General features: G+C 45.5%; 1 protein-coding gene across 1 annotated transcript; it reads left to right on the forward strand.

Annotated features, from left to right (window-relative positions):
* The first annotated feature begins 1,625 nt into the window (after positions 1–1,625).
* Positions 1,626–14,117, forward strand: zhx3 (zinc fingers and homeoboxes 3). Its single transcript, XM_039799497.1, has 7 exons — positions 1,626–1,958; positions 8,190–9,090; positions 9,215–9,319; positions 9,433–11,013; positions 11,647–12,366; positions 13,047–13,329; positions 13,949–14,117. Exons 2-7 carry the CDS (start codon positions 8,347–8,349, stop codon positions 13,957–13,959), a joined length of 3,444 nt encoding a protein of 1,147 aa, XP_039655431.1. The 5' UTR covers positions 1,626–1,958; positions 8,190–8,346; the 3' UTR covers positions 13,960–14,117.
* The last annotated feature ends 1,675 nt before the right edge of the window (positions 14,118–15,792 follow it).

Below are 15,792 nucleotides of genomic sequence, written 5' to 3' on the forward strand. Positions count from 1 at the left end.
TAATGGATAGGACAGCTAGGTGAGAAAGAGGAGAGAGAGAGGGGGAGGACATAAAGGAAATTGTCATAGGTCAGACTCGAACCCTGGACCTCTGCATCGAGGCATGAGCCTCTCAGCATATGTGCGCCTGCTCTACCCACTGAACCAACTTAGCCACAAGCAATCTGATTTGATGGAAGGAGAGAAAGCTTACAAAGTTTTTGTTCCTTGTTACGAAAGGCAATACAATGTTAGTATTCTTTCACTTCAGAATGGATTCTGATGATATTTTAATACATTTCTCACACATAGGCTATCTGTATTTTGTTGTCATATAATAATGCTGGAATGCTTAACCCCCTACATATGAGGTACACAAGTGTATTTTAGTTTCTTTTTGAGTCTTAAAATTGACCCACTAAGTATGGGATGGGGATGTGTCATCATCTTTTGAGTCTAATTGCATGCCTGCATATTAAACAAAGCTTAATGGAAAATCAATAATAGTTTTATATGATGTGTTTGCAATACTCTGCTGTAATTATTTAGTGGAACGCTTTATCTTTTGTGATGTTAAAATTCATATGAGAAGCAGTGGGAAGTAACCACATGTGCTCATATCCTTTTTGTAAAGGCCCACAGTTGATTCTAATGTGTTAGCCTACTTTCATTTAGGGACTTTTTGTTTTAAATATTGTGCTCTTCTTTGTTTCATCATGATCCATTTTGAGAGCATCACTGACTTGGGTGGGATTTTAAGGTGGGCTATATTTACTGTAGGCAGAGAACTTGGGGATTTCTGGCATAACTTCAGCTAGCCTATTTGCATGGACACTGACAAACATTCTGAAGAGGTCACAACTCCAGCAACTCTTGTAATAAAGAACAATTTTGTTGTGAGAGCTGTAACTCAGGTGTTAGTTTGTTAAGTACTTTTACATTAACTTCAGCAGATTTCACAATACTGTTTCAAACTATTAAATCAAGTAACAGTAATACATATTTTCTACTGCTATATGAGCAAAATAAATATCTCTCTGTCTCTGTAAGGCTGTATTACCGAGCAAAGCAGGCAACTGCATTATTACACACTCTTGTGGCCCTATTTATAGAGGGGGCCTGTGTCAAAATCTGGTTCTGGCACCTTTATTTCTTGACTTTATTTTCCATTTTTCAAGATACATTTGTTTTTCATGTAAATAGGCCTGAAATAGAGAAGCTGACATACAAAAAAAACTGAAATCGGTTAGTAATCCAGTAGGCCTATATGAGTAGCCTACAGTTTCTTTTTCTGTGTCTGAGCAAAATATAATAAAGCAGCCATCTATATTTCTTGACTGGAACTTGGAGGCACAGCAGCAAGGCCCATTACATACCCACCAGTCATATATAGCCTATACTATTTTGTAGGTTTATGAGCTTTCTTTAGATATACAATAGAGTAGCCGAGGGGTGTCGTTTGACATGTTTGTAGGCTGCTATCTCTTTAAGAGATGTCACCTGGAGGGGGACAGGTATGAGTTGCTGTAACATCACCTTTAACAGGGACAGGTGAGGCTTGTCCCTTTCTAAAACTTGACCACGGCCCCCATGTAGGCTATTGTTGGGTCAAAATCAGGACGAGATGTCTGACTCACTTCTGCTCTCTGCACAGCGGAGCTTTAGCTCTCACGCCACCTCCACCGTCAGTGACGTCTGCGTCACGTGTCCATCTCTTCCCTCTGTACGTCCGTCGTATTTTCCTCCCCTCACTGCCTGCTTTAACACTGAGAAATAAACAAGCGCAAAAAAAGGCTGCCGTTGTGGGGACCGGTCTGGCTCCAGTGTCACGTTTATCACCAGCCTATGGACAGAGGGGGCTTACACCTATAAGTTGCCATCAGTGAAGCCCAAGCCTCCCGTCAGTTTCTGCCTCCACTGAGCCCATATTATTGTAAACTTTTTAAAGCCTGCGCTGCACTGAGCTCCGACAAAGCGAGGTGAGTGTGATTTTATGATACACAGTGTTTCACCTTTCCCAAACTTGTGCGAGCTATTGTGAAGCCTTACCTTTGCGGGCTGCGCTTTTGCTCAGCAGTGCTGGCCAGCTGCATGTCGCCTGCTTAAAATGGCGACAGCCAACGGGGGGAGAGAGAGTAGTTTCTTGGGCTGGGGGCTTGCCTTTTCCTCCACTCTGAATTGGTTACAATGTTTAAAACCTACAATGCAGACAAGCCCATTAAGTTGGGGCTCACTCCGCCTAACTTGAGCGGAAGATGAACACGCATCATTTTCGGAAATGTTTGACGCTGCTGCGCTCAGGGGACTAACATTACAGTCCAGCCACTTTGTGTTTACGAGCTTTTTTTTCACAAAATACCGCTATTCACTCACATTTTCTTTAGAAACATTGTTTTTATATCGGAGGCAATTATGCTGACGCGTTATATTAAAGTATGACCTGTTAAAATTCCACAATTTCTTCTGTCTGTGCTATGAATGAAGAAGTTAGAAATCACTTTGACCTCATATCAGTTATGACTATTTTTGTGATTTACGATGGTTTACCGTCGATCATATATGTTATTGGGTCTATATTTTTAATTAAGATAAAAAGGTTTGTATTCACAGGCTCGTTTGAAATCAAAGCTGTCACGTTTCATAAACTATAAGCAAGTTAAGGCTTTAGTCCATGTTGCCTAACAGTCAGTGAGTGTACCTTTTGTTATTTATCATGTCAGTGTTGTCATGAGTATGTGACTCCAGGGATTAGAGCAAAGCTTTCCCAGACAGCTAGTTTGTGTCTGATGTCCACGTGAGTCCCAAGCATAGACAAGCAGCTTAATCCACCCTATCTATTTATCACCCATGGTGGTACACCTTCCACTGTTAATGGGCCACTTTTCCTACTATTGTTGATAATAAAAACAACAGTCAATTTGGCTAGTTTTTGTAGGATATCAGGACTAATCATTCAGTAGGGCCTACAATAGTTTATTATTTCCCCCATTGCTGTATTTCATAGTGTTGCTGGGGTGATGCTTGAGCTTAATGGCAGTGCATCTCATTGAATAGTCTCACTCACCCCCCACTGCCTCTTTCTCCTTTCTTTCCCTCAGTTTTAGGTTTGCAGCTGACTCAGGCTGTGCAGCTTCCTATCAAATGATTAATCAGTACAACACTTACTGAAATTATATTTTGGCCTTCCACTGTTGTTCATTACACATCTTGAGCATCTTTTTTTCCCTTTCAATTTCCCCTTATAAACCTCTAATGACCACTTAATGAAACTGAGCAATTCTTTGTGTGTCAGTCTTACAGTAATGACTTTTAATCTGTGAGTTTCATCTCCTGTCTGTGTTGACCCATGTATTGATCATTTACTTCCAGATCTCTATCAAGTATATGACCACAAAAAAACAGAGCCCGCTGCTACTCAAGAGCCTTTTCATAATCTTGGGGGGAGCAGTGAGATCCACTCACACATCCAGAACGAGCGCGTTTGGGTCAGCAGCAGTAGCAGCCTCTTGCTCTGCTTGGCTGGTTAACAGCTTGTGATGTCAGCCATTTTAGGTTGGACAGCACAGAAGCAGGGTGCTCCGCCATTTTTCTCTCCCTCCCCTCTCAGCAACCCAGTTTTAACTCATGCACTGGCAGTGGCCACAGTAATGCAGCCGTTTGCAACCCACGCAGCCATCCGCTCCCTGACCTGAGAGCAGCCCAAGTGGGACTCAGGAGCAGATGGAATGACACTGTAGGAACACGGTCATTGAGGTTTCCTTATTGTTGCCAGTATTGTATAAAGACTGAAATGGTAGTGGGAAGAAGTTCAGACGCACAAAACATGTAAGCGTTTAATAAGTGGTGAGTGAGCCGTGTATGTCAGATGCATGAGTGAGTGAAACCCTGGAGTTGATTGACATGAGGTAGGTGGGAGTAAATTCAGTAGGATCTCGGTTTTGGTACAGAGAAGAAAAAAGCAACGGGTTTGTGTTTTGGAACAGTGACTTGTAAAGGCGAAGGGTTTTTGGTGCAGACTTGATGATTAGCTTGAATACTCTTGGAGATAGAGGTGGTTCCTCAGTCCTCTCTGAAAGAGATAGCATCTGCCAGATTTTCAGCTCTGTTTATGTATCCATGCATGCGTTGCCTACAGTGAATACAGAAGCCCTGTAGGCCAAACACAACAGCCATAGTGAGCAATGGCAGTAGCCCAGGAGGATGTCTGGACGGGGACTGAGAAGAAGAAGGTATAGGCTACACTCTGTTATATATTCACATGCACAAACAAGCAGGACCTATACACATGCATCATGCATGGAGAGATGTCAGAGCGAGGATGCAGCCTCACAGGATGGCACCCCAAGCAATTGGGGATTCCATGCCTTGCTCAAGAGCACCTCTGCAGGCAAACTGGCACCTCTCCAGCTACCAGTCCACACTCCGTAGTTGGCCTGTGCGAGGACTTGAACCGGCGACCCCCAAGCCAAGTCCCCACGGACTGAGCTAGTGCCACCCCAGTAACAGGAAGAGACGGCATCAACCCCGGCCAATAGCATGCCTTGGCGACGACGACCACACCTAGCTGGGAGACATCAACACCGCATGAGAGAGGCACTGAAATAGGAGCAGGGCAGGGACTCTCCAAATACCACGCACAGGGGTGTGTGGAACAAACAAGCCCCGCTTGAGCCAGGGACTAGGTGGCATAGGAGTGTGTGTGTGTGTGTGTGTGTGTGTGTGTGTGTGTGTGTGTGTGTGTGTGTGTGTGTGTGTGTGTGTGTGTGTGTGTGTGTGTGTGTGTGTGTGTGTGTGTGTGTGTGTGTGTGTGTGTGTGTGTGTGTGTGTGTGTGTGTGTGTGTTAGAAAAATGAGCTGTAGAAAGGTGGGGGGGGGATGGGGTAGGAGGTGGTTGCCATGGGGACAGTAACACACCAGTGGCGCTGCCGACCTGTCTCCCTGGGCCAAACTTGCATGGAGAGGGAGGAGAAGAAGGAACAGAGGGAGGGAAGCAGAGGGTGTAGAGCCGGTTGGAGAGGGAGGGGAAGTGAGGGTGAAGAGACAGGGGAAGAGGGAGGAAAAAAGACGAGTCTGGAAGCAAGAAATGGAGCAAACAGGGAAAAGGCTGCCTGTGTTGTACACCCAGAGAGCATTTGTTACACATGTAGATATCAACGTTACACCTGTATTCTCAGCAAGGTGAGGAGAGGAGTAGTTTAGTTAGCATGCAGCTATGCTATGCGGCCAAGCTGTAGGATTTCTAGTGTGTGAGAGCGCTATTATTGGCCTGTACTCGGCCCCGGCCTAGACAAGAGTCAGGCCAGAGAATGAAAGGAAATCATGCTGTGCTAAGCCAATGACGTAAATAATACAGGTTATGAACCAGGAGGATCAAACATTGTCTTTTTGTGTCACTGGGAGGTCTCTGACTCTCACACACAGGAAAAATGGCAGCCTCGCTACCTCAGTAAACAAGTCTCACACACAGGCATGCAGGCAGCCACCCCCGCACGCCACATACACACACACACACACAAACGCATGTACTCATGCTCCCCCGCCCACCCCACCTTCCTTCTCTCCACTCTCAATCTCACAGGAAACCCACACGTGCAAATGCTGACACATATAACAGACACAAACCCACCATCACTACATGGTCAGTCAACGTATGTGCAGCATTCCAAATAGGAGTTACTGGCTGATGCGCTCATACCAGTGAGTCAACAGTACTCGTCTGAGCCCGGCATTGCTGAGACATGAGCTGCCCATTTCGACTCACCGATAGAAGCTCAGCTTGCATTGTGCATTGTTTCAGTCCTCACCTGTGTGAGGCCTGTCGAATTTTCTCGCATGCCATCAGTTTGTGATGCAAACTTTGTCGCCATTGTAACACTCTTTCAATCTTACTGGCTGTCGATAGGTGCACATTCTTTTATACTTTGCGACAGTATTTGTTTTAGTTCGACTAACCCTTAAATGCATGTGTGTGCACAGACTCTGAAGCTGAACTTCAGGTTATGTCCACTGGCTGAAGAGCTCGGGTTGGAACATTCCAGGCTTTGCAGTGCAGCGAGGAGGGAGGCAGGGAGGAGGGAAGGACTGTGTGATTGTACCGTAGTTTGGAGCAAGAAGGGGGCGTTGACGAGCGGGGGACAGCAGGGCGGTGTGGTGTTGGCTAGTTAGAGGGGGGGTATCAGGGAGGAAAATTCCTCACTGAAACACCTCAGTGCTTCCTCCACGACAGTTAACACCCCTCCTTTCCTTGCCTCCTTACCCCAAACCCGCTGCCCATCCCCCACTGTCCTCGTCCCGTTCGCTCTCCCTCTCCTCTCGATTGCCCACCCACACCCAACAGAACCACGTGATGGATGGCTGAGACTGCCCACCCATAAGCCTTTGTGTTGGTCATGTGACCAGCCTGCCTTGGCAGAGCGGTGCCCCCTGATGCAGAACTGAATGGCAGGGGAATAGGAGGGGTGCAGCCCAAGCTGAGGGCAGTTACTCTCTCTGGGGGGGGTGCACGGGGAAACAAGGGGCATCACGTTCCCTCCACAGTAGCAAACTTCATTTGCCTGTTAACCCCTCACACTCAGATCCATAGAGTCTCTCAGTGGTGACAAAACAGGCAAAGATAACAATTTGATGGGAGTTCAAATAAGTTTTCAACACCGGCTTGATCAAATATATCTCATCATTGGTTGATGGGAACATTCCGACAAGTTAGTCGGATATGAAGACTGTAAATAAACTGCACATAAAGTTACTAAAAGTTTTACATTGACTGGAACTGAGGTTGTAGGCTTTTTAATGCCAGCAAGTGAACTCTGTATACCTTCACTCAGTTAGTGTGTGAAAGGGCATCTGTCATACCCCGGTCCTGTACCCTTAACTGGGCTTTGAGTAAATGTACCATGACCTTTATGTTGCAAAACAAGGCTGTGTGTGTGTGTATGTTTATAGGTACAAGAGAAAGAGAGAGCATTTGCCATTGAACAAGTTATATTTGATTAGAGGTTTGTTCATTGTATGATGACACTGACTTGGAGTATGCTGCTCACTTGGTGGTGAGATGGTGCTGCAGCAGCAGCGTTGTGCACATTGAGGTAATGCTTGGTCTGAAACTAGTCCCAGACAAATTTTTATCATTTACATGATGACTGCTCTTGTTTGTGCAACGGAAGGGCAAGATTATTTTTGATTTGGGCTGCCTACCAGAAAAGCTGCATTTGGTTTGGATTTGTTAGTCAAGTATCTTTGCATAGGGAGGGGCTGGAGAGGTTTTAGGGTTTTCCTGTTGAACTTTTTTGAGCCGTTGAACTTTTGTGAGCTTTTGCTGCTCTGTGCGTGAGGTGTCATGTCGGTGCAAAGTGATTGGGAGAGTTATTGCCCTAGAGCTGTCCTCCAATACTGCATCACTACCGCTCTGTCAGAGGGAGGGGACAAGTCCTCCACAGGAAGCTTCACCATTTTGTATGGAGACAAAGGATCTATGGGGTGATGTTTTAAAAAAAAAAAAAAAAAATTGAAGATTCCCATTCTTATGCAGGTCTGTGCGTCTCCATCTGTACGGTCTGTGCTAGTGTTGGGTGAGAACGCCATCTTTCCAAAGAACATCTGTCTGAACATCAGAACCACCCACTTGCACAAATGTCAAGTAGACTATCTTAAGAAACACATTCACAAGTGAGTATTTCTGTGCCAATCTTTATAAAGGTGTTCAGTGAAGCTACAGAGGCTCTGGATTAAAAAGAAAATACAGAATGTGCTCTCTGTGGGGGTGTGTCTGAAAGAGGGGAAGTGAGACAGAGTAGTGTGGGGGAGGGGAAACGAAGGGGGTAGGACAGGAGCTCTCCCAAAAAAACCTTTAGTGAAGAAGCAGACTGAGCTTGTTTGAATGCCCTCATAAAAGAGATAGCCTTGAGTTTCATGGGACAGGGGAATTACGGAGAAGACTTGAATCTTTTCAAATGAAAGATTTACGAGCGACACCAGATTTTAAAGGCTTCAGCTGAATCTTTTCACAAGGTCTCATTATTACCTGTGCTGTTGATATTTTACCTGGAAACATCCATCCGTGCATGATTTTATTCCAGCTGAGAGAAGATATGCCATCTTATTTCTTCTCCTCCCTCCCCCTTCTTTTCGCTCATTTGTACTTGAAATTTAACGTTTTATGTCACAAACCAAACTATGCCTTGAACTAAAATGTGTTACCTCTCTCATTTCCAGGTTTTCCCTTTTTAAAATTGCGGTGGGAACTACAAGGGACCTATGGACAAGTCCTGCTGTCCTCCTTCCCCCATGCCTGGTCTATAACGACCCATATTCTCACTTGCACCCCACTTTTCAGCCATTTGACCAACCCTCCCCACCCTGTCGTCATATAATGGCCAGCAAGAGGAAGTCTACCACTCCTTGTATGATTCCCAGCAAGATCATACGCCCAGCAGATGAGGTTGAACAGGACTCTCTGGTTCTTCTCCGTCACTCCAGGATTTCTGGAGGGGGCAGACATAGCCCGCTCGACCCAGGAGAGTCTTCCAAACCAGAGCTGGGGGACACTGTCAAAGATGGTGCTGGCACATACACCTGTAAGCCTTGTAACTTTGAAACGCATGACCTTAACTTGTTCTTGGATCACGTGTACTCTGGGCACCCAGACTTCCGTGCGGACCCCAGCTTCTTTTGCGTGAGCTGTGGGTTTTCAGCGCCCAAGTTTGAAGGGCTGGCCCTGCATAATGCCAGGGTTCACCCCAGCACATTGAACACAACTCTGCAGCTGAGGAAGAGGGACAGGAGAGTAGTAGTGGAGCAGAATCTGGTGACTGGGGCAGAGACAGGGAAGGATAGCGAGATCTCCATCACTAAGACCCCGATTATGAGGATGCTGAAGGGCAAATCGGAGTCTAAGCGGATAGTGGTGTCTCACCCAGTCTCCGACGATCCTTCCTCAGACTCGCACTCTATCTCTGCGTCCAGAGAAACTGAAAGAAAAGAGCCTACTGCAGTGACAGTCACACATGTTCCCACAATTGTCCACAATGGAACAACCAAGGTCACTCTGCCCTCAGGAATCCAGATAGTCAACGGCTCTGGAGCATTACCAGTGCTCAAGACTCCCATCACACAGGTAGGTGGTGGTTTATTCTGGCTCTTAGTTTGGCTGTTTTGGAAAAGTCTGTTTAGATTTGACTTATTAGATTAGTTAATTAAGATTATTTTACTCTGATTCCTTTTAAATCTGTTCTCTATAGGTGGTCTCAGTGGTTCAAAGCAGAAGCCTTCATCAATCTGCACCAATCACAGCCTACTCAAATATTTCCGCTGCTTCATATTCAACCTCCAAAAATCTCCCCAAGGTAATTTGTTTTGATTTTTTTGATTTCTTTTTTTGTCCAAATGTTATGAAGTTAATACGTGATCAGATAACATAATACTCTCCTACTGTCGTTTCTGCATTTTACCCTCGCAGGTGATGATTCCTTTGAGCAGCATCCCTACCTACAGTGCCTCCATGGACTCCTCTTCCTTCCTGAAGACCTCCTTCAGTAAGTTCCCGTACCCCACAAAGGCAGAGCTCTGCTACCTGACTGTGGTCACAAAGTTCCCTGAAGAGCAGATCAAGATCTGGTTCACAGCCCAGAGACTAAAACAAGGCATCAGCTGGTCTCCTGAGGAGATCGAGGAGGCCAGGAGAAAGATGTTCAACACCATCATCCAGACTGCACCTTCCAGCTCGCACAACCAGAGCCAGAGTAACCATAGCCCAGCCCAACACACAATCACAGTCCTGCCTGCCTCACTGGGGGCTACTGGGATCCCTCACATTCTGCAGGGCTCTCTTGTCAGCCAAGGAGGGGTAATCGTCACGCAGCCTGTAATGGCAAATGGTATCCAGGTTAGCAGTGCACCCGTGGCCCTGGCTGTCACACCTAAGCCCCAGGCAGCAGCCCGCCCCATGATGCAGGCCCGACCTGCTGCCGCCCTAGTGGCAGACAAAGGCATCAGCATGGTGGTGGGGACGGTGGGCAGCAGCAGCAGCACTGGGAGCAACATCATTAGCAGTAGTAGTAGTAGTCGGAGTGGAAGAGGAGGAACTAGCAGTATTATTACTAGCAGTCAAGCTAGTGTCATCAACCTTAGTCTAGGAGGCAGCAATCTTAGTGATGCTAAGGTTAGCAGTGTTAATGGTAAACACAATAGTGCTAATGCAGACTGCAATAACAAGAGCAATAGTAATATCACCAGCCATGTCAATGCTAAGAACTTAAATATCAGCAAAGCCAACAACACCAGCAGTGTGAAGAGTGACAACAAAGTAACCACAGGAAGCAAAAACACCACAGACAACCGATCTAATAACAAAACAGGCAGTGATGGACATAAGAGCAAAGATACCAACGGTAGCAGCAACAAAAACAACACAACTAGCACAAGTGCAGATGATGTTGACACCGCCACCAGTAACTCTCCCGCCATCAAAATGGAGGAGGCGTCTTCCCCTGCCTCAAAGTCTTCTTCCCCCTCTCCTGCAGCCCCTTTAAGCAGTACACTTGGCTCCCAGACACCTGTTAACGCGTTCCTGGACCCCAGCTTTTACAAGGGCAAGAAGTCTCAGGGGCAGCTCAACACTCTGAAGGACAGTTTCCAGGTCAGCCAGTTTCCCGACCAGGAGGAGGTGGACCGCCTCATTGCTCTGACTGGGCTCACAGTACGAGAGGTCCGCAAGTGGTTCAGTGACCGGCGTTACCACTTTCGCAACCTCAAAGGGACCCGCTCCAGCACAGGCGGACAGAATAAGTCTGGCACTGGAGCGGGAGCAGGGAGCGCTTCAAGTACGCCAGGGAGCGGCAACGCTGGCAGTGCCAACCCTGTTGATCTGACTGAAAGTAGCTGCAACTCTGGTGCAAAAACACCCCAGCACAACTCTGCACCCCTGAGCCCAACGGCATCACAGACTCCCACCTCTCCCACCACACCTTCCCGCCGACTCCCCAGACCTCCTTCTCCTGACTTCACAGCTATTCGCTACAAGGAGAGAGAGCCTCATCAGGTGAGACGCTGCCCTTACTGTGTAATAGACTATGGGCATAAAATGCTGAGTAGGCTGTTCAGGTTGACATGTTCTACCATGTGAGTGCTCAGTTCTAGGGCTGGGGGGCGGGTGGGGGGGGGGGGTATTATTGCATTTTAAGCTGCACAAAATTTTATTAACCCAGCGATGGTTGGGGCTGAAGACTACACGTTTTGAAAATGAAAAAAATGGAGAGAAGTGAGGTTTCCAGACCTCTGTAGCACGCTCTGGAACTCTGTTTGAGGCTATCAGCCCCGAGGCTAAATTAGCCGCAACTAGTATCACAGTCCAGTCGAGTTGGATGAAAAACATGTCTTTGATTCTGCTGTATTGATGTTAAAAAGTTTTTTCTATTAAAAAGGCCTGAAATTAATGAAACATGCCAATCTTCAAATGTCGTGGTGAAGAAAAAGCAGCAAGTCATCACATTGAAGAAGCTGGAACCTGAGAATTGTTGGCATTTTGTAAATGATAATGGCCTAAAATAAATAATCAAACATCGTTGCCGGTTAATTGTCTTGTTGATCGACCAATCAGTGAATTATGTAATCTATTTAGTTTAACTCAGTTCTTCCAGGTTTTTGACCTTGTCCATTCCTATATTCTGTTTAGGTAAAGGCTCTAGAGGCCAGTTTTGGCCAGGACCCTGACCCAGCAGGGGAGGAAGTGGACAGACTGCGAGCTGAGACCAAGATGACCAGAAGGGAGATCCATGGCTGGTTCGCTGACAGGAGGAAGAGAGTGGCAGCTGAGAAAAAGAAAGAGGAGGCGGAGCGGGCGATGAGAGAGGAGATGGAAGTTGATGGGGAGGAGAGACAGAAGGAGGACGGTACAGGAGAACTGAAAGTCAACCCTATTAAAATCAATCTGAAGATGCTCAAGGTGACTGAGGCCAATGGCAAAGCAGAGGGCGAAGGGTTGGATAGCCCGCTTCAGTCCAGCAACACAACTGCATCCTCCCCAGGCCCAACTCCATCCTCCACCCCCAAACCATCCCAACCCTCCACCCCAACACCCAAACCATCCCCCTCCCCCAAACCCTCAGCCATTCGAGGTAAGAAGACAGCGGAGCAGCTGCGATTGCTCAAACAAGTCTACGCCCGTACCCAGTGGCCCAGCGCTACTCAGTATGATGAACTGATCTCAGCCACTGGACTGCCCAGACCTGAGGTAGTGCGCTGGTTTGGGGACTGCCGTTACGTGCAGAAGAACGGCCAGCTGAAGTGGCTGGAAGCTTACCAGAGCATGGCTCTGGAAGAGGAACTCAATGAGGCGAACGCACAGATTCTCCAGGCCCACCGCGACGTCCACGGCAGCCTGGAGGAGTCGCAGGTATTGACAACAATAAATGGTGTTTACGCTTATTTTATTTTATTTATTTTTTTTTTTTGAGCAGTTCAATGGGTCTGAACAACTGAAACCTGTGAAGCAGACAATACATCTTTGCTGCTATGATAAAAGATATGACAGGATATTTTTGAGTCTCAACACCTTTTCACTTAAGCTACGTAGGAGAAAATGTACTCCTATCCAAGGAAACCAGTCGCTCCAGAAAGCTCTTGTTGACAATGTACTTTATTCAGGCTTTGAGAGATGCACATTCCTAGCTGCTTCAAAACCAGTTCAGTTATATCATGAGTTACACACACAAGATATTTTGGTGCTTACATGCAAATGACTGATAGAAAGACATTGACTTTCACTTCCATATTGTATCATTGGCAGCAGCATGCTCAGTAAATCAATTGACATCTTTTTTTTATCTGATTGATTTTCATGAGTGAGTGATTTTCTCCAATTTTTGCACTCCAGGTTTTTCCCCATTCTCTAATTTTGCTATTGTAATGCCGTTTTATTTTTTTTACCATTTACCATCATCCTGTAATTGTCCCTCGTGTTCACAGCGGCTGCTGTTCAGAAAAAGTTGCAAATAGATTTGCTTTAATGAGGTCTTTAAAGTACGTGATCCTTTAACGTGGAGCTGTGTGCTCATGCTGTTTATTCTTGCACAGTTGCAGGAACTGGCTGAGGCTAGCGGTTTAACAGCGGACTTGGTGCGATATTGGTTCTCCACCAAGGCACCTTTGCCCCATTTGGAACAAACTGCTGCTGCTCATGAGACAGAACCAAGACCAGTTGCACCAGAAGCAGCAGCAGAGCCACGAACAACGGGATCCTCCCCAATGGAGCCACAGCCAGGAGGAGGGACGGAGGAGAAAATGGAGCAGTCGGTGTGTGGTGTCGCCACAGAAGCAGAGGAGGCCAACGCTGACGAGACTGTGAATCCTACCAAAGGTAGTCTTCATGTCTGAGTAGTCTTTAGTGTGATACATACAGTAATAAAGTCCTCATAAGATTGACCATACAGGGACACATTGTAACCAACAATGATTAATCTGGCATTATTTTCTCGATTTTATCTGACTGTAAAAATGAAGAAAAAAAGCGAAATTCGTAATCCCAGGGTGATTTCTTCAATGTGCCGTGCTATTCTGACTAACCTCAATTTATTCAATTTACTGTCATGTGACAAAGAAAAGCAGCAAATAGTCACATTTGAGAAGCTGGAACCAGAAAACATTTGACCGAAACAATTAATCAATTATCAGAATAGTTGCAGATTAATTTGCTTTTGCTCAACTATTCGATTAATCATCTGAATGTCGATAAAATAAAATATGACTGTTAAATGGTGACAAATAGAGACGAATCATAACCATAACGTGTAATTGTCTAGGAGGTGAAACGTGAAAACACACAGAGTAATGAGGCCCGCTGTGACAGACAGAAGTGGTGCCTGTCTCCACCAGTACATTGTGTAATCATGAAGAACATTTATAGCCGTTTTTCTTTGGAGCATGTCAGGATGACACATTTTTAATTTCTTTTTTTTTTTTGGTTGTAATTACCACAGGAACCGATTAAAGAGGCCTTTTGTACGAGGATGGAGTTCACAACGCAGGTGGTCTTTGTGTCGGTAGTCTGAGGGAGAGACGGCAGATGCGGTTGTAACAGGATCACTGGATGGAAATGGACCATGAAACCATCCTCACCAATTCCTCTCTCTCTCCTTCACAAACACTAACCCCGCCCCCTTCCTATCCATCCTCCTATCCTCCTGTCCGCCATTTTCCCTTCAGAAGGAAGTTCCGGTAGAGACTGAAGTGCAGGAGTTGATGTGGTGGTGGAGGGAGGGAGGGAGGGAGGGGCTGGGCTGATGGCGGTTTTTCTGCCGTGTTTGTTCCACCTGCCTGCTGTGATGGGAGAAAAAAAAATAAAAACATTTGGAGGAAAAGTGCGATGGGACCTCAGCAGATGTTTGTTGTGGGGGGAGGGGTTGGGTTTTTGGAAAGTTATCGACCAAATCAACCCTCAGATGAGGAGCGACGGGGTGTTGACAGCCTGTGCATAGTTTGTTTTGGGGTACGAAATGCTGCACAGCTTTGCTGCAGGGTGCTTGCCTTAAAGTACATTTAAATTCCCCTTCTTTTTCCATTGTGTCATCTTCATACTCTTTTTCCCACCAACTTGCACTCGTACACTTTGACTTCTCACTTGCAGCTTACTTCAAATGTGCTAGCTAGGCTGTTCATAGTGTCTTGTGTGAAGCACAGCACTGATGTTCATTTGATCATGTCTTTGTCAGACATCTTTGTACTCACTTTTCATTTCTTATCTGTACATATTTGGTTAAATAGGACATTAAATTGTCCAGTTTAGGTTAAAACGTCTGGAATCTGTCATCCAAAGAGGGCAAGCACCCTGTTGTGTTTTAAAGTGACATAATATAGTGGACTACTGTATATGGAATCTGGTGTGTGTTGTAGCATGAAGTGCTTCTTTACGTCACTCATGTACGTACGTTTGTTTTTATGGAACTTTCCTACAAAATAAATTAAATTTGACTGTAGAAGAACTGTGAACCTTTACCTGAGTTCCATACTTAGCTTGATGTATAATTTTTACAGATGGTATTTGCAGAATAAATGGAATGTAATAAATGTGTGTCTTGAGTCTTCCTCATAGTGTACAATAATAGAGCAGTGCTGCTGGGAAAAAAAAGAGGAAAAAAGAAAGATCACTTCTGTCAAACCCTGACCTGGACTATAAACAAAATGATGCTGTGGTCATGCCAACAAAAAGCCTTGTTTAAGGCTGCAACCAACAATTAGTCAATCTGCTGATTTTTCTTGATGAATAAACCATGAATAAATAAGCCCATGAAATATTAGAAAACAGGGTGGCCTGGGGGTAGGGCTGGGCGACAGGGAGAAAAATCAGATATCACGATATTCTTGACTAAATTCCTCTATTGCAGTGATATTCTAGGGTTGACAATTGGTGCTTTAACAAAATATCTTCAGATTTTAGATAATCAGTAATGTGGACATAATGTCTAAGTGGGGAAAAGGCAAATAATAGAACAACTAGAACAGTTCAGAAGAGTACATCACTTTACTGTAATGCAGCCTTTAAAACCAGTAAAAGACAACACTTATGTCCTATCACGATATTACGATATTCGAAATCTAAGATGATATCTAGTCTCATATCACAATATTGATATATTGCCCAGCTCTACCTGGGGGTTTTAGAGGCGTTGACAATGAATTTCAGCATCCTCACTTCCAAGCCTTGTTGCAAATAGTTCCCCATCTCTCTCGACCCTCATTTCCTGTCCTATTTTAATAACTGCACAAAATGTCCCCCACATGAGAAAATAGTTATACATTTAAAAGTTGACACCTTTTAAAATTG

Source organism: Perca fluviatilis, chromosome 5 (assembly GCF_010015445.1).
Source record: "Perca fluviatilis chromosome 5, GENO_Pfluv_1.0, whole genome shotgun sequence".
Taxonomy (NCBI): Eukaryota; Metazoa; Chordata; class Actinopteri; order Perciformes; family Percidae; genus Perca; species Perca fluviatilis.